This window comes from Vespa velutina, chromosome 1 (genome assembly GCF_912470025.1).
Source record: "Vespa velutina chromosome 1, iVesVel2.1, whole genome shotgun sequence".
NCBI lineage: Eukaryota > Metazoa > Arthropoda > Insecta > Hymenoptera > Vespidae > Vespa > Vespa velutina.
The window spans coordinates 5941264-5960304 of record NC_062188.1 but is presented as its reverse complement, the minus strand read 5'-3'; the positions used below and the strand labels follow the sequence as shown (position 1 = coordinate 5960304).

At 28.9% G+C, this 19041-nt stretch overlaps 4 protein-coding genes across 5 annotated transcripts; 2 read left to right on the top strand and 2 right to left on the bottom strand.

Moving 5' to 3' along the window:
- Positions 1-806: 806 nt before the first annotated feature.
- Positions 807-5701, bottom strand: LOC124954393 (alpha-1,3-mannosyl-glycoprotein 4-beta-N-acetylglucosaminyltransferase B). The gene is made up of 9 exons (XM_047507287.1): positions 4333-5701; positions 4213-4259; positions 3526-3836; positions 3282-3412; positions 3060-3167; positions 2768-2961; positions 2573-2709; positions 2365-2480; positions 807-2273 (listed from the first exon to the last, which is right to left on the bottom strand). The coding sequence occupies exons 1-9, from the start codon at positions 4864-4866 to the stop codon at positions 2244-2246; spliced, it is 1608 nt and encodes a 535-aa protein (XP_047363243.1). The 5' UTR covers positions 4867-5701; the 3' UTR covers positions 807-2243.
- A 1157-nt stretch (positions 5702-6858) lies between these two features.
- Positions 6859-17049, top strand: LOC124954392 (organic cation transporter protein). Its single transcript, XM_047507274.1, has 8 exons — positions 6859-7750; positions 12016-12199; positions 12625-12883; positions 12966-13264; positions 13341-13453; positions 13654-13868; positions 13944-14292; positions 14369-17049. The coding sequence occupies exons 1-8, from the start codon at positions 7398-7400 to the stop codon at positions 14547-14549; spliced, it is 1953 nt and encodes a 650-aa protein (XP_047363230.1). The 5' UTR covers positions 6859-7397; the 3' UTR covers positions 14550-17049.
- Positions 14820-17836, bottom strand: LOC124954399 (succinate-semialdehyde dehydrogenase [NADP(+)] GabD). 2 transcript variants are annotated; one of them, XM_047507310.1, is made up of 2 exons: positions 17585-17836; positions 14820-16935 (listed from the first exon to the last, which is right to left on the bottom strand). In XM_047507310.1, the coding sequence occupies exon 2, from the start codon at positions 16927-16929 to the stop codon at positions 15403-15405; it is 1527 nt and encodes a 508-aa protein (XP_047363266.1). In that variant the 5' UTR covers positions 16930-16935; positions 17585-17836; the 3' UTR covers positions 14820-15402. The 2 variants fall into 2 exon arrangements, with proteins under 2 accessions (XP_047363266.1, XP_047363256.1); XM_047507300.1 differs by lacking the exon at positions 17585-17836 and adding an exon at positions 17107-17549 and having other exon boundaries at positions 14821-16935.
- On the top strand, positions 17206-18855 carry LOC124954416 (peptidyl-prolyl cis-trans isomerase E). The gene is made up of 4 exons (XM_047507357.1): positions 17206-17504; positions 17662-17831; positions 18037-18396; positions 18485-18855. Exons 1-4 carry the CDS (start codon positions 17471-17473, stop codon positions 18800-18802), a joined length of 882 nt encoding a protein of 293 aa, XP_047363313.1. The 5' UTR covers positions 17206-17470; the 3' UTR covers positions 18803-18855.
- Positions 18856-19041: the final 186 nt, after the last annotated feature.

Here is a 19041-nt window from a genome sequence, read left to right as displayed (position 1 = left end):
TCTAAAGCACATTATAAGTGTTATATAAGTGTAATAGATCGATAAAGTTTGGGAAGCTATATTCTACTACTTCCTCTATTAAGGATGATAAGGAAAAGAAAGTAGTAATGATAAATGGCCATGATATGACTTATTTTTATAATTATTATACATATATATAATATATTGAGATTAATACCACTTCATACATTTGTAATCTTTTTCCAAATTTATATTCTACCTAATCTTGATATTAAATTATATTGAAAGGAAAAGTCTTATTGGAAAGAAGATTATTATATTAATATAATAATTGATAAGTAAATCTGTATCAATAACAATGTAAGTATAGAAGAATGTATAAGAGTATAAAATTAGATACTTTTGTAATTAAGTAAGTATAATTTTATACTTACATAGTTATTAATATACAGCAGATTTGTCCACCAATTATTAACACAATATTTTCCCAATAAGAATTGTGCTTTCCAATATAATCCAGTACTATGGTGTGGTAGAATACATATTTGGTAAAATTTTAATTACAAATGCATGAAGTGTTATGTTAATCTATATTACATGTAATAATAATTATAAGAATAAGTAATGTTTGATCTAATTATCATTACTACTTCTTGTTCCACTTTGATTGAGTCCTCAATAGGGAAAAAAACTATAAATATTATGAAACAGTTTTATAATATTACTGCAAAAACTGTGTAAATATTATTATAAAAAGATTTTAACAAAATACACAAGTGAAGTAAAATATTATTTCATTTAGAATTATGTAGATGCTATAATATAAAAATAATATAAAATCTATAAAGAATAAAATTTATATTTATATTCATATGTTAATAAATTATACCATACAATAATTAACTATTATAATTTTTCCACTATTTGACATCGCCGTGCCTCGTTAACTGCACAGCTTTTATTCATATCTTTTGTTTTTTTTTTCAAAAGTAATCAACTAGTTATTACTTAATCGAAGTCGTCAACAACTTTTCCTGGACAAAAGCAGTATCACTGTTATAAAAACAGTATAATGATTAAAATATACCAACCATGCTTTGTATAATACAAGTAGTAAAACTTTAGGTAATTTCATATTAATAGACTTTTGTTAATTTCAATATTTAATTAGTTCATTTAAAAGTTAAAGTGAATCACATTCTGCGTACAAATCGCGCGCATAAAAATATGTATATATATACGTGTATATATATATATATACACATACACATATGTATATATATACATATATACAAATGTATTTATGAAGAAAAAAGGAAAAAAATTTTTTTTCTCTTTTCTTTGTAGTTATTTTCAAAATAATTTGGCTCATATATTTTTATAAGTTGCACAAGTTCTAGTATACAAACGAGATTGTAAAGATTTCAAGTATCAAAAAAATCATGATTTATAAATTTTTAGTATATAATGTCAGTTAGATTCTTTTTTAAGTTGTTATGCCTTCTTTTTCTTAATGAAATCTTATAAATTAATAATTCTGAAAGAAAATATAAATGCTTTATCAACATTCATTAACAGACATTAATATTATTTTAAACTAAAATATTAATATCTCGTTTGTAATAGATGCGAATTATATTTGTTATCACAATACAGTATAGAGTATACTGTAGATTTGCTGGTTTCACTATATGTAATAACAGTATATATATATATAACGATATATATATATATATATACTATATTTCATATACGTATATACAACATATTTGTAGAATAAATAAAATATATTAAATCATGAACTTAATAAAAATTTTTACGCATAATTACTACATACTGATCCAGCAGGTACATTTTCTAAAAAAATAAATACATCATTCACAAATGATTTAAAATTTTTCTAGTAACAATTTAAAGAAACTTAGCATATACTATGTATAAGTAAGTAGAAATAAAGTTTAATACAGTACCACTTTGCACTGTAGATCACATTTCTTTATATGTTATTTCTTTATGTGTTTTATAAATATATGTTTACTAATGTGTAAAATTTTGAACAATTGCAGAAATGTAATAATTTAACAATATTTTATATATAGCACGCATAAACGAATCACAATATTTTGTCTAGAATTTATCAGTGATCTACTTGGCACATAATGCTGTTGAAATAAATCAATATAATTTAGCAACTATGAAAATTTTAATAACTAAAGAATAGCTCAAGCATTTTAGCCATGCAAATGATACCGAAAATATTGATGAAATTCTTGATCCAAAGGTCAGCTTGGTTGATCTTCTACTATATGAATCTGTTCAATAGTATAAAAATTTCTATCAATAAAAGAAATCGATCCTAGTAATTACAAGTAAAAAACCAGGAAATATTAATAAAAGTTTTACCTCAGATAAAATGGCCCAATTTTCGCTTTCACTATGCACAGTCAATCTGAGAACAGATATTCTTCCATATTTTTTGTCTACTGTTCCTTGAGCAATTCCAAGAGCATCAAATTTACCTATTTATTTATATATTTTTCATTAAAAATTCTGTTTAAAAAATTTTATATAATTATATGATATCTTTAATATTAATCATATTATTACTGACCTATAATAATATAACCATCTTCTGTTATATCATTATTATTTCTATCTATAAATTTAAACATTTCAGGTAACACTTCAACAGTTGTATTATAAAATCTATCAGATGGATGTTCGGGATTTCCACTTCTAAATAAGTACCTAAATTGAAATATATAATTAGTAAAATGATAAAAAATAATTTTAATAAAATATTAACCTTTTTATAAAAATAGAATGTGTAAATTTAAATTTTAGGTGATCTCCTGGTTGCGGTAATAGCCCCCAAAAGAATGATTCTCCTTTATAGGCTTTTTGCAATGTATATTGTTTGTAAGGTTTAATTCGAGTTTCCACCATTGCATCCGGATTTTCATGTGCATAGTATAAAGTAATTTTGCCGAATTGTTTATCCTACAATTTAAATGTAATAACAATTAGAAAACACTTTGATTGCATATAGTATATAAACAGAGATGCGCGTACACACGTGGTTAAATTGGATAAGATACCTTAAGTTTTTGTACTTTCCCTTTCAACGAAGAATGTGTTCCTATATGTTGAAAAAGTGAAGGCTTATAATGTATCCAGAGTTCTGCTTTAGCCATCTTACAATGTTTCTACAATATATCAAATGTAAAAAGAAATAATTACAATAAAAAAAAAAAAAAAAAAAAAAGAAAAAAAAAAAGAAAAAATTTAATAAAAGTTTATTTAACTACAATTATACTTACACTGTCTTTATCGAGGCTGCACACTTTTGTTGAAATTAAATGATCTAATAGCCAATCTACAGGTTTATCATTATGAAACATTAGAAAAAATTGAATTAACCATGGCAGTTCCACACATTTAAATAATTTTCCTAAACCACAAGAAAATATGGAGAATTCAATGATGTTATTGCTTATATTGTTATCATGTTACTTTTTATTATGAAAAATATAATTAATTTAGATTAATATGAGTAAAACATACCTATAAATCCCAATTGACAAAAGTCCAATACAAACCAATTCTCTTTTGTGCTAACTTTTTGTAAAGCAAATGATTTCATAGTAGTTATAAAATTTTTTTTAGCTAAAATATCATCTTCTAGTTGTATATAAAACATTCCTTTTGTCTGAGCATATGACATGAGAAATGCAAAATCCAGATTTTGTTTTGACCTCCAAACCACACGTTGATGATCATCTCCTAAAGTATCTCGCAATTTAGATAACTGTGGATAATATGATGAAGACGGAGATATCACATCAATTACTCCAGTTTCATATTCATTTGGAAATCTAGAATAATTTAATAATAGACAACAGAATGTGTTTTAGTTATTAAGAAAAAACAATACATAACACACACGCGCGCGCGTGCGTATGTATATATATATATGATAATCTTTTCAGACCTTAATCTTATAATTTTTTTAGTGTGATGATTTTTTAAATTGATAATAAATGTCTGTAATATTTCCATGCTGTATTAGTAAGTGTAATAAGTCTAAGTATCAAATGTAATTGTATAAATGCAAGAAGCAATCTATCACTACAGTAATCTAATCTAATGATTATACATATAATTCAGTTGCTATGAAATAGGAGATATACAGACATATCCAAAACATGTTCATTTAAATTCAGGTAGATCATGTAAAAAATATAGACTTACTGTACTTCAATTTGCTTTGCAACATAAGTCACATAATCCAAATCTGTCTATAAAAAAAGGAACATATTAACTAGATTAAAACATAAGTAGATTTAAAGCAACTTAAGTAAATATACTTACTTCAGCTACTAATACTATTATCAAGGTATCAAGTATTTCTGCAGGGCTCATACGATCTATTAAATTTTTTAATGTAGCCATTAAATAGCTCTGCACTTCTCTTTTAACAGTTGGTATACCTAATACCATGCTTACTCCGGAACGTCCTTTACTTTGTATGAATGCAGGACGCAAACTATTCGGATCATTTAAAAAATGTGGAAGAAAGTTGTATATAGATGGTAATTTTATATTTGTTATATTAGATGTACCATTATTGATCAGATATTGAAGATCAGGTAAAATATGATTGCTTTCTACTAGTTGTAGTAATTGATGTGATAATATATTTATTTCTTCCTGGCTATTGATATACTTGGCATGTAAATGTTCAAGCTTTACTTGTAATTCAGCAATATTATTCTGCAACATTGTTTCTTCGTGCAAATCCGATGAGGACAAAAGATTTAAAATGGTACATGGCACTAATACTATTGACAATATGATAATACATCGTCTTCGTATAGAACTCAGAGCTACGATATGAGACATCATTTTTATGTTAAACTACATGATGATTGCACTCATAACCTTATGCATAGAAGAATGTCTTTTGTATAAAAACACCAAACGGTTGTCGAATAGCTTTCATATTAATTTCACTCACACTGATTTATATAACTGATACAAAATTCTATATATAATAGCTACATATACATTTCCTCTTTTTTAGAACGCTATGTTTTTTCAACAGATATTCAAGATATTTCTGTCACGTTTTAAAAAGGAATAAATAACCATCTTACGAATGCTTAGATGTTTAAACTGGATAAGCTTATCTATTACCTTATTATTATACTTTTCTATTAAAAATAATCAACAAAATAAAAATATCAATCTCTTGTCTAATCACTATTACGAATTATCTGATTATACTTTTGTTACATTTGTGATAATTTTATTTCTTTGTCGATTGATTTTATCAGTTTACAGATAATCATTCTTTCATGTATTCATGCATCAAGGCGTTTTTCATTCTGCATAATACATAGATTTGTATCTAGACCATTTGAAGATAAAAATATGAGATTAATTGATCGAACTTTCGTGAAAACTTTTAAAACATTTCCTTTGACGTTTTCATGTCTAACGAAGCGCGGATATATCTACATTCATTGAACGTCAACTTTACATGGAGTTCTTCTCTTATAAGAACAGGAAGAAGATATATCTAGTATTTACGTACATACCGGAACTGCACAATGAATTTGATAAAAAAAATAACGGATTTTCTTAAAGAGATCTATGAAAATTAGATGATCATATTTTTACTACTAAAAACATTCCTACTTAGGATGTATCGAACTACGATAGAAATAGAAAGTAATCAATGCGTTGCGTATTTAGAATAACTACTCAAATCAGTGTATGGTTATTTGAAAATACCGCCTTTTTTTCGCGCCAAATTCAATTCTCGCTTTTTCATTCTTTGATAAAACTTTCTGCTTTGATCAAATAGCTCTTGCAGAGTTTACTTAAACACCATAAGGACATTTTCAATTTATTAAACAATTTATCAAGCATATTATACTTATTTAAATATTTCATTTTTTAGATTAATAATACTAAATATTTCTACTTATGAGTAAATATTTCTGATAACCCGTTAGATAATTAGGAATAATGATTATCAAAGCAAATATAAAAATTATAATATATTTTTTAGAAAACCTTCAAAAGCATGATGAATGTTTTAAGGAAAAAGATATTTCATATTGACGCAAATGTATTTTTTATCGTAATGCAGTAAAGTATACCGCATACCAAAGTGACGTAGTATATGTACATATAAACGACTTGAATGTAATTCCGGTATATATGAATGGTCAGCCAATTAATCTAGATAGGAAAATGTTAAAGGTACATTTTATACATTATAGTATCTTATTTATTATATTAAAACTATCTTGCTTTTTATTAGAGAATCCGTCGAAAGTATCGAGAAATCAAATCACTCTCTATTTATTAAGTAATAAATTAATCTCTATTTATTAAGTAATAAATTGTTACAAGTTACTTATCAATATCATAAAATCGCGAAATTCCAGAAGTGTACCGTGCAGATCAGCTTAGAATTCAGATAGGATCAATTCAAATCCATTATTTGATTATAAAATATATTATGTTTACAGTTTACTTGATACATATCTGAATAATAAAATGAGAAAATAAATATTTATTGTAATTTTTGGATTCATCAGATTATATTGAAGATATTCAGTATAAAAAAATGAATATAAAAAAAAAAATAATATGAAAATCAACGGCAAGGACAATCACCGCAAATTACATTGCGTTCAATGTCGTTTAGTCAATATTGAATTCTATTTTTTACCAAGTGAGAGCAAAAGCGTGAGAGGGAGAGAGAAAAAGAAAGAAAGAGACAGACAGAGAGGGAGAGAGAGAGAGAGAGAGAGAGAGAGAAAGAGAGAGAGTGGGGAAGAATAAACTCCTGGTCGATAGCTATATAGGCAGCCTAAGGAGCAAACGTTTCAGTGATGATGTCTCTTCTGTCAGGATTTACCCGTTTTTGATGACAGCACGGGATTAGCCTGACTCGGTTGCGACGTAATCCCTTTTTCAAATGTCCGATCGTCACACGAACGTGCTTTTAGTTAAAATTTTCATATAGACATTATAATTTATAATCTATTTATTAAAAGATCATATAATAAATTTCTTATAGAAATCATTATATAATGTTACAAATTTTAAGATTTGAGATAAACGTCGACAGTGGTTGTTAAGCGATAAAAATTATTGTCTCTCTATCTCTCTGTCTTTCTCTCTCTCTCTTTCTCTCTCTCTCTCTCTCTCTCTCTCTCTCTTTCTCTCTCTCTCTCTCTCTCTCTCTTTCTCTCTCTCTCTCTCACTCTCTCTTAATTTGTGATTACGAGTACATTCCTGTGATATAGATAATAATACAAGAAAATTATCTTATAATAATAGAAGATAAAGTGATTTCGTTGAAGTGTTAAAGCTGAAATCATTGATCGAATTATCGAGAGAATTTTCGTTTTACAAATATGTCGCCTCAAGAAAAACTTGCTACATCAACCGATTTAAATTTAACGGATCATGCCTGTGATACTTTATCTCGGACTTCAAATTCTACTGATAAACATGCAAATCGTAAGAATTCCTCGAAAGATCTTAAAAATCAACTTGCCAATATGAAGGATCCGAAGGATATGGATTTCGATGATCTTCTACCTTACGTCGGGGAGTTTGGATTATATCAGAAGATTCTCTTCGTTATGATGATACCCTTTGCCTCGTTCGTTGCTTGGGTATATTTCTCTCAAATCTTTCTTACCCTAGTACCGGAAGGACATTGGTGTTGGATACCAGAGTTAGAAAATCTTACCGCCGAAGAAAGGTGAACACCACTAATATAAATTTACTTTTTTTTTCATATCTTAAAATAAATAATTTTGGAGGAACGATATTGATCTCGTTTCTCTAAGCCTTATTTCATTTTTAACAAATAATAAAGTCGGACATTTTAGAAAGCTACTAGGGATAGATAGATCATTACGACAAAGCGTGAATAAATGTTTGAAATCGTGCCAGGAATCCATGCTTTTACGTGCTGTTGCACCGGCAAATTGCGCCATCGGTCATTATCGATAGTTTGCGTTAAACATATATTTCTGTGATATCTTTCTTGACATTTCGGTTTCTCTCATAATCTTATAAAAAACATTCAAAAGAGAACATCAAATTTAATATCATCTAAGAATACTTATACATACCTATATTTTTCTTTTTTCCTGACAAACACTTATAATCATTGACGATCGTTGTTATTTATCTGCAACACGTACAAACATAATTAATCTAGATATAATAAAAACGAAAATGTAAACATAAAATGACAAAATTCTTCATTCATGTGTTTATTGTCATTGATAATTAATATCAAGTGATAAAATAAACATGGAATTTTTTATCATTTCCTACGATAATTGAGATGAAATTATTTCTTGGAAATTTTTATTCATGATTTTTAAATACTTCAGAGAGAGAGAAAGAGAAAAAGAGAGAGAGAGAGAGAAAGAGAGAGAGAAAAAAAGAGAGAAAGAGAGATCAGGAATCTCGAACAAAAAGACTGAATAATGAAAGATACCGATGAGAGATTTCCGCGGAAAGTAACAATAGATCGAACGTGAATAATTTCCCACGATTAACAAGATATGGATAAGCTGAAGTAATCGTTCTAACACGATCAATATATACTTTACGTATACAAAAAAAAGAAATTAAAATAGAGAGAAAGAGTATGTCCTCGTCTTTGTTGTCAAGGGCTAATGGTAAACTAAAAATAAATTTCCAATGTGGTTTTATTATATATGCGTCTTTCTAAATAATTCAAATAAAATGTTAAAAATGAAAAATGCGTCATTTTACGTATCCACTAAATGCAATGCAACAATGGGATCGTTCATTTAACTCGATTTCCGGTATCTCTTTCGCTTATGATACATAAATACGCTATACATACGTGCAAATATGTGCATGCATAACGTTGATTATAAACTGATAAAATCGATAAGGTTACGGTACAAGGCGCATCACAGAATGCATTGAGATGTATAGTAGATTTTCTATTAAAGAGTACCTTCGATATTCTCTCGATAAATATATCACTGTGTAACAATTTATTGCCTCATTAACAAAATAAAAAATAAATTTATCATTATCATAATAATTTTTGTAATGAAATATATAAAACTCGCTTGATTTTTTATCATGCAAAAAGATCTTCATTTTCTCATTTTGTTATCAGTGCGATGATAGCAATTTGATCATGTTCGATAGTATAACTATAATTCATATAATGTTAGATCGATCGGTCGATATAAGATTTTGCTTTTTATTATTTTTTCATTGAGGTATTCACTTCCTTATCTCGTTAACACAATAAAGAAGCGAATTATTTTCAAGGATCAAATGACTTATATTCGATGTCAAACTTTGCCGTATTCGTTTAAACTCTTGGAAAAAGTATTATTTACACATCGATTTATTACGATCGTTTCATTCGCGTGTAACTTTAATTAGCGTAATATTTCTTTTTAAAATGTAGCGAAAGTGTGTATGCGAGAGAGATTTTTCGACGAGTTAATAAATAGATCAGAACGATCAGCTGAATGTATCAATCGATCGATCGAAGAAAAAGAAAGAAAAAAAAAGAAAAAAATGGAAAATTGATCAGTCTTGATCTCTTGTACTTTTCTTTTTCTGTTAATCACTTTCAATAACAATGAATCAGCTAAATGTTTTTTGATATTTAATCATCTAAACATTGAAACTTTTTCTATCGCCGATTCATGTTTAATCATACTTGGTCAAAGAATTAGCATTTAATTAAGTAGTCACTTCGTATAACAATGTATTCAGGCTTTCGTCCTTCCTTCTTTACTCAATAACTTCTTTTCTATTTCTTTCGATAAATCACTTGATAACGAGTTTGCCATACTTTTCCTCTATTTAAAACGTCTTTGTATCTGTTTTTTTTTTTTTTTTTTTTTAGTTTGAATTATTAAATCCAAAGGCTGTAGTTCCGCACAATGACGTAAATGTAATAAACAAATAGTGTGACGCAATATAGCAATAAGTTTCGAGAATTATGAAACACTACTTCCTATTGTTTTACTCATGTTAATTATTAAATTATTTCCAAGAGAATAATTGAAAAACATACAAACTTAATAATTATCTTTGATAAATCTATGAAGAGAGATTTTTTATTTTCAGAATAAACATATAATCTGATATGGTTTCTGTAAAATCTGTCTCTTTCCATTTTTTTCTTCTTTTTTTTTCTTTTCTTTTTTTTTTTTATATCGATATTCTTTTGAACTTTTTACACCCCGACGAACATCCATTATTACGCCGGTAGAAACGGGAAAGTATCTATTAAAGGTACGACACCTGCGCGTTCGACCATAGAAAGTGTCGAAAGACATTGTCGAGGCCTTCACTGGCTATAATTCCATTGACCTCGCCTTAACTCCACGTTAACTAACAAGTTGGATGCAAGTTTTCCACAAAATTTTTTATCTTACAATACGAATAACTTGTTCATTAGATAATAACGTTTATTTGCACTTGCAATCTACTTCTTTATTTTTATTTTGCATTAATAAAAGTACCGTACAAATATTGTATATGTACTCGTGCCTATATATGGATATATCGAACGTATTCTAGCGAAAGTTTTTCAACAAACGTACCTGTTTTTAATGATCTTTAATTAAGTTGTTATCTTGTATCCATTAATTTTCAAGATGACATTAATCGAGTATAAATATAACATAATATGATTTTTAATGCGAGAATCGCGGTCGCAGCAGAACGATTCGCAGGAATGTAACGATCTTGTGTAATGATCTTGTGTAGTTGCGCAAATCGTGTGATCGATCCATCGATCTCTCGTCTCCAAGTATTGAACAATTTGCAAGAAACGAGCTAAGAAAACTTGCAAGCACATGTGAAAAGGATTGATAAACTACGATGTACATACATAATATATTTATACATATTTACAAAGATATAAACAGAAAAACAAATGAATTATGCAACTGGAAATTTCTGACGAATCTGTTGATTAAAAAGAATACAATCACATTGACGTAGTGATAAATATATTGTTTCAAAAGATCTTTTTTAATTTTCCATACTTTGTAATAGAGATTACATCTTTATGTTTTCACAAAAATCACTAATTATTTTTTTATATATAATTCATTTATTCAAAATTTTTTTTTTTTAATAAGATCTTTATTTGCCATGTGCATACATTAAGATACTTATCCTCATATCATATCACCATTACGTATTAGTGTGTACGGGTAAAAGAGATCAGATTCTTCGTTTTTATACATACACACATAACAAGGATACACAATGATGATACGCAACAGTGATACGATATATCTCACAAGTGAATAAATATATTTAAACGAACGATTGATTTCCAATCAATTATGTATTCTCATTATGATGTTATTTTCATTCTGCCCGAATAAATTCATTCCTTGATATGTCTATACATATAGGATAGAGAATTGTAATGATCCTATTAGAATTTATCGAGAACAATCTATTTTTTTCTAAATCGTTAAGCTTACGTGTAATGTAACTTTTATAAATATACATATATCGAGTTTCTAATCTACAGGATATTTATAGATTTTTAATGAATTGAAGAGAAAAGAATAAATATTTAATCATCCTTACAGAAAAAGAAAGGGAAAAAATATATATTTGATTTCTTTTAAATCAGTCTTTCTCTTGAAGAAAATGTTCTTATTTAAAAATAAAATGATCGAATCGAAGAGATCACCCTATATATAAGCAATCCTCCTATAACACTACTCTGAGAACATTTTCGAAATATAATATGATAGAAAAAAAAAATTGCAAAATATCCTTCTACAATAAGGTGTAAAAATTGCATAAATAATTGCAAAATAATACACACACTGTATTTTACTAAGTATTGCACAAAGCAAAGAAGATACGTAGAAGATAGTATAATGCAATGATTGGTTCGATGAATAATGTACGAATTATAGGTTTGCTTATATATCATATTATGTGAACTCATTAAGATAAAAATTCATTTGATACTTTCAGAATCGCATTGGCAATACCACTTGAAGGCGAAGGCTATTCAAAGTGTATCATGTACGATACTAATTACACTGAGATCCTGTCGAAAGGAATAAAGGTCAGCGATCCAACGTGGTCAATAAAGAAGTGTCAGCATGGTTGGGAATTTAACTACACGGACATTCCCTATTCAACTATAGCAACCGAGGTTAGATATTTCAAAGATATTAACTGGAAGATTGATGTTGATCGACGTAAGCAATATTTTTTCTTTTTTTTGCCCTTCGGCATACGCGGAACATTTAGAAAGCTGTCATGACCATTCATGGAATGTAATTAACATAATCAAGGGCGTTTTTGATATCATGAATATCACGATGGCCATGTAGAATTCCTTTAAGAGAACGAAAGGATTAAAAAGTATATAAGGATTTAAAAGCATAAATACTTGATCTATTAGAAAGTAATTATTTATTAAAAATAGTTCTTTCATTTATAAATAATCCATGTTTTTATGATATAAATCATCTCTTTAAACTCTGAAACTTCTCAAATTTTTTTTTGCGTCACGCATTGTATCGTTTATTCTTTATTCTATAAATTATATTGAATGCAATATATTTTTTATTATAGCTTGAATGGGTTTGTGACGACAGTGCTTTACCAAATACTGCCCAGAGCATCTTCTTCGTTGGCGCCATTTTTGGTGGATTGATATTTGGATGGATCGCCGATCGATTTGGACGAGTACCAGCGTTGGTTGGAGCAAATATTACTGGCTTTTTATCAGGTGTTGCCACGGTCTTTGCCGGAAATTTCTGGGAATTTGCTGTGTGTCGTTTCTTCTTTGGTTTTGCTTTCGACAATTGTTTTACAATGATGTATATATTAGGTAGGTAATTACAATCGTGTAGAAAAAAAATCCTAATTATTTTTATCTTATACCTAATTGTTTTTTATCTTCCATACTATAGTCTTGGAATATGTCGGACCGAAATGGCGTACATTTGTTGCTAACATGTCGATAGCGATTTTCTTTACTTTCGCATCTTGCATCTTACCTTGGATCGCTTATTTCTTGGCTGACTGGAAACTGACATGCTTGGCAACGTCCGTTCCCCTAATTTTAGCTGTAGTATCACCATGGTTAATACCGGAAAGTGCAAGGTGGTTGGTCAGTCAAGGACGAATAGATAAAGCCATAGGGATCTTGAGAAAGTTCGAACGGATTAATGGTACAAAAGTTCCCGATGATATTTACAAACAATTCCAAGTATGATTTTTATTTTATTTTAAAATGCATATCGTAAGATTTGAACGGGTTCTTACGTATTGAACGCCATTTGTAGGAAACCTGTGCTAAAATACGTAAAGAAGAGGAAACTGACAAATCTTATTCCGTGTTGGATCTATTTAAAAGTCCACGGCTACGTAAGATTACGATCTTGTTCATCGTGATTTGGTAAGATTATCGAAAAGATCTAGGATTCATTTTAAATGGTCAAATTTCGATTCTCAAAGTGAATAATTTGAAATAATTCGAGCAATAAATTCGAATTCTCATATGTATCTTTTAACAATCTTTGGATAATTACAGAATTCTACTTCGCTCGGTGAATTATATGTAGAATGACGTTATATTTGTCGAATCTTTGATCGAAGGATGGCGATTTCTCTGGTCTTCGATGGTCACGTGAGGAATGTCGACAATCTTGGTCTAAACGTTTTCATCACGTTCACCGTTGCTGCAGCAACCGAATTACCAGCTGATACTTTCTTGACACTGGTCCTTGACAGATGGGGTAGAAGATGGTTAGCCTGCGGTTCAATGGTGATATCTGGAATCTTCAGTATCTGGGCTTGCGCTGTTTCAAACAGTGAGTTATATTTTTATGACTTTCCTTTACATATTTTTTCAACTATCAATTCGTTTTTTTTTTCTTTTCTTTCAGATATTTACTCTGCTACTCTGGCTATATGTGGAAGATTTTGGGTAAACATTTCCTACAATATAGGTTTGCAATATGCGGCTGAAGTTCTGCCAACTGTAGTACGTGCTCAAGGAGTCGCTCTAATTCACATAATGGGATACGTCGCTAGTATTTTAGCACCTTTTGTAGTTTATTTGAATATCATCTCTTCGATCCTTCCATTATTACTCTTAGGTATCTTTGGAATTATAGGAGGTCTTTTGACTCTCTTTCTACCAGAAACATTAGACAAAGATCTGCCACAGACTTTAGAAGATGGTGAGAATTTTGGTTTGAATCAAAAAATGTGGGATGTACCTTGCTTCTCGAAGTAAGTATACACGAATATTCAGCGAATGTTGATAATATATTTTTTTTTTATTAATTTTTCTTTCGTTTTACTCTAGAAAATTGCAAGATAAAGAACCCCCGGCACCTGAAATATTCCGATCTTTTGGCAGAACTAGTGCGAGAATTTCAATGAGAGCATCTCTTCGTGGTGAAGTGATGCGAAGTAATCTAATTCATAGATCTAGCATGAAATCACAAAAGAATACAAGTCCAACAGTGGAAATGGCAAAATTATAGCGTACAAAGTCAATGTCTTTCGTTTGACTTCTGAAAATTGTGATATCAAAAATTATTGAAGTCGTTTTAAAGCTTCGATAATACTGGCCAAAAAACGCATCAAGTGATACGATATAATATTCGTGAAAAATTGACGAGTATAAAAATAAAAGTTTTTAGACAAAAAAAAATATCCATCGAGAAATAAAGAAATTTGATAAATAAATATATTATAAGTATATACTACATATATACTATACATATATATATATATTTATTTATTTATTCATTTGCATTTACACATCTTGAAGTCATTATATCATCATTCATTTATCATTAATAGAATTTGTTGTTCTTGATTTATTAATCAAATATTTAATATATAAACATGACGTAAAAAGTATTTTAAAATATTTCATTAAATAACAAATAGCACGTATATACACTATCAATCGAAATTAAATCGTACTGTGAAATATTATCACATCATTTATTTCATTAAAAAAAAAGGAATACTCATTAGGTATACTATGCTAAATAAATTACGATACTGTATAATTCTATCATTAGTGTTTGAATACATATCAGTACTCTTAGATCAAAACCAAGAATTTAATATAACTTGTCATTTAATTCACTGTTGATATAAAAAAAAAATATTATAATATATAATAATGTAATAGTATTTAAACATTATTTGTATATTACTTATTACTCTCACTATAAGAATATACTATATACAAACTAATAGTAACTTTAAATATTTTTATGGAAGCCCTCAGGATATATTTAGAATTTTACTTTTAAAGTAAACTTACTCTAAATTTTGTTTCATATTTTTGATTATATCCGCTTAATTTTAACTATTTAATAGTTAATTTCTTAAATTTCCTATACATACATATTTAATATCAGTAAAATCATCAATACCATGACTAGACCCTTCCCTTCCTAATCCTGATTCCTTTACACCTCCAAATGCAGCTTCCGCGCACGAAATTAATCCTTCATTTACACCTACCATACCAACTTCCATCTTCCTTGCTACTCTAAACACTTGTGATATATCTTGCGAATAAAAATATCCAGCTAATCCCACAGGAGTATCATTGGCTTTTTTCAAAACATCTTCTTCATTATGGAATTTATTAATAACAGCCACAGGGCCAAATATTTCTTTATTATATATTTTCATATCTTTAGTAACGTCTGTGAGCAATGTAGGAGCATAAAATAAAGGACCCAATTCAGGTAATGGTTTACCACCACAATGTACTTTAGCTCCTTTACAGACTGCATCTTGAACTAAATCATCTACCATTTTCAATTGACTATCCTTAATAAGAGGCCCATGAGTGATACCTTCTTTACTACCATCACCCATTTTAATTTCACTTTTAATTTTAACCAAATATTTTTCAATAAATTTATCAAATATTTCTGCTTGTACAAAAAATCTGTTGGCAGAAACACAAGTCTGACCTGTGTTACGGAACTTGCTAGCCATTGCTCCTGCTACAGCTGCATCCAAATCAGCAGTATTAAAGACAATATATGGTGCATTACCTCCAAGTTCAAGACTAAGACGCTTCATGGTTCCTGCACACTGTTGATATAAAATCTTTCCAACACCCGTAGACCCAGTAAATGAAACAACTCTTATTGCAGGATTATCACAAAGTTCCTTGCCAACTGCTGCAGAATTTTTTATACTTGTTGTAACTACATTAAAAGTACCAGCAGGAAAACCTGCTTTTTCTGCAAGATCAGCTAATGCTAGTGCAGTGAGTGGTGTATCCTCAGATGGTTTAACAACACAAGTACATCCAGCAGCAAAAGCAGCACCAGCTTTTCGGGTAATCATTGCATGAGGAAAATTCCATGGTGTAATTAAAGCAGATACTCCAACCGGTTGTCTTAATAAAAGTAATTCTCTGTTACGTACTGGAGCTTGAAGAACTTCTCCATTAATGCGTCTTGCTTCTTCAGAAAACCATTCGATAAAAGAATTTCCATATTTAATTTCTCCTCTAGATTCTGCCAATGATTTACCATTTTCTTTAGTCAAAATTTTTGCTAAATCTTCTGAATGTTTAACCATAAGATTATACCAGTTTCTTAATAAATCGCTTCTCTCTTTTGCTGTTGTAGATTTAAATGTTTCAAATGCTTTAGATGCTGCATTAATAGCTATTCGAGTATCTTCTGCATTCATATCAGGAACATTTTTAATGACAGATTTATCAACTGGATTTTGAACAGGAAACGTCTGACAACTGTTTGCTCCTAACCACTTGCCGTCAATATAAGCCAGATCTCTTAATAAATGTAATCCACGGCTAGCAATATTTGCATGCAACTTTACTCCTTCTTTTAACGACTGCATGATAATAACAGGCATTTCGATCTGTTGAAAATATAATAAAAAAATTTGTAAAGGTACATGTAATAAAAGAATACTTGTAAGAGCAATATCGGCATATTCTAAGAAATAATTATTCTAAATTATTTATAAACTGACATACAATAAATGATATTATAAAATCTATATATTTAAATTACTATCAATGTCACTTACCTCTTAGTTCAAATAAACAACTATTTAATAATTTGTTATGTTTGAATCCTTATGATATGATAATAAAATGATCTTTTATAAATGATTCTTTTACGCGATTCTAACAAAGCCGTAGGACTATGTCAACGTTTAAATATCCATCAATTGTGAATATTAACGTGACAAATTGACCTTATATAATATAACGTGGTTCTTCTTGAGTACTTTGACATTAATCTCCTTTCATTCCGATTCTGAGATAATGGCGATGATGTCGCTGACAACCGTTGTTCTTCAGTCAATAATAAAGCCGGTGTCGAGACGTGTTTGTTTGGTTAAGTCTCGTGTATATAAAAATTGAAAAACATATGCGAGAGCACAAAGTATGAGTAGCAATACAAAGAGAACTATCTACGTAGGTATGGGAATGATTGTTAAACATATAAATTTAATGATAATGGATAAAATGATAAATATATATGATAACAACTTGACTAACCTCCTTGGAAATTTGTAATCAAAATGAGTTTATGATTGTTGACTATATTTATATAAGTACGTTGTTATCTTACATAGGTGGTTTAGCAGAAGAAGTAGATGAAAAAGTACTGCATGCTGCATTTATACCATTTGGAGAAATAATTGATGTGCAAATACCATTAGATTATGAATCTGAGAAACATAGGGGATTCGCATTTATTGAGTTTGAAACTGCTGAAGATGCAGCAGCAGCAATAGATAATATGGTATATTTATAAATTATAATGTAAAAAAAAGATTATCTTGAGTAATATTTCATATATAGTATATCTTTTGAGTACAATAAAAAATAAATTTATAAACATACATTATAAATGTCCTTACATTTTCTAAATGGCTTATTGATAACATACTGATTTAATAATACAAGATTGATAGATTATATCAAAATTTATCAATATTGATTGACAGAATGATTCAGAGTTATTTGGACGGACAATAAGAGTAAATATTGCTAAGCCTCAAAAGATAAAGGAAGGTTCGTCAAAACCAGTATGGGCAGATGATGCTTGGCTGCAAGAACATGCGGGTGAAACTCTTAAAACGGATGAAAATTCAAAAACTGATGATGCATCTCAATCGAAAAAACCTAAAAAAAATCCACAGGTTTACTTTGATATCAACATTGGAAAGCAAGAATTAGGTAGAATTATTATGATGCTAAGAGCAGATATTGTACCAAAAACTGCAGAAAACTTTCGTGCACTTTGTACTCATGAAAAAGGTTATGGATATCAAGGCAGTACTTTTCACAGGATTATTCCAGATTTTGTATCCTTTTCCTCATTTAATTTTGTAAATTACAAAATTTTGATAAATATAAGAACGCACGCATGGATCTTTAACAATTGTGTAATAGATGTGTCAAGGAGGAGATTTTACTAATAATGACGGGACTGGTGGAAAATCGATATACGGAAATAAGTTCGAGGATGAAAACTTTGAATTAAAACACACAGGACCAGGTACTTTGTCAATGGCAAATTCAGGGTCAAATACAAATGGATCGCAATTTTTTCTTTGTACAGCACGCACAGATTGGTTAGATGGTAAACATGTAGTTTTTGGTCACGTTCTTAGTGGTTTAGATGTTTTAAAAAAAATGGAAAAGTATGGAACAAAGTCAGGTACCACAACTCAAAAGATTGTTATATCAGCTTGTGGCGAATTGACGTGATAATAAAACATAAATATTATTTTTAAAAGTAGTTTATACCATATTAAAAATGATTAAATATGTTAATTATTATCCTATTACCATTATAATTCCTAAATATTCTTTTTCTCAAGATAAACTTTTTCTAAGAAACTGCAATAATCCATTTTCGATAAGATATTAACATTTCGATATTTATATTTTGCGCGCAAAGATTATTTGTGCACTCAGTGATAAATAAGGACATCTGTGAAGCTAAT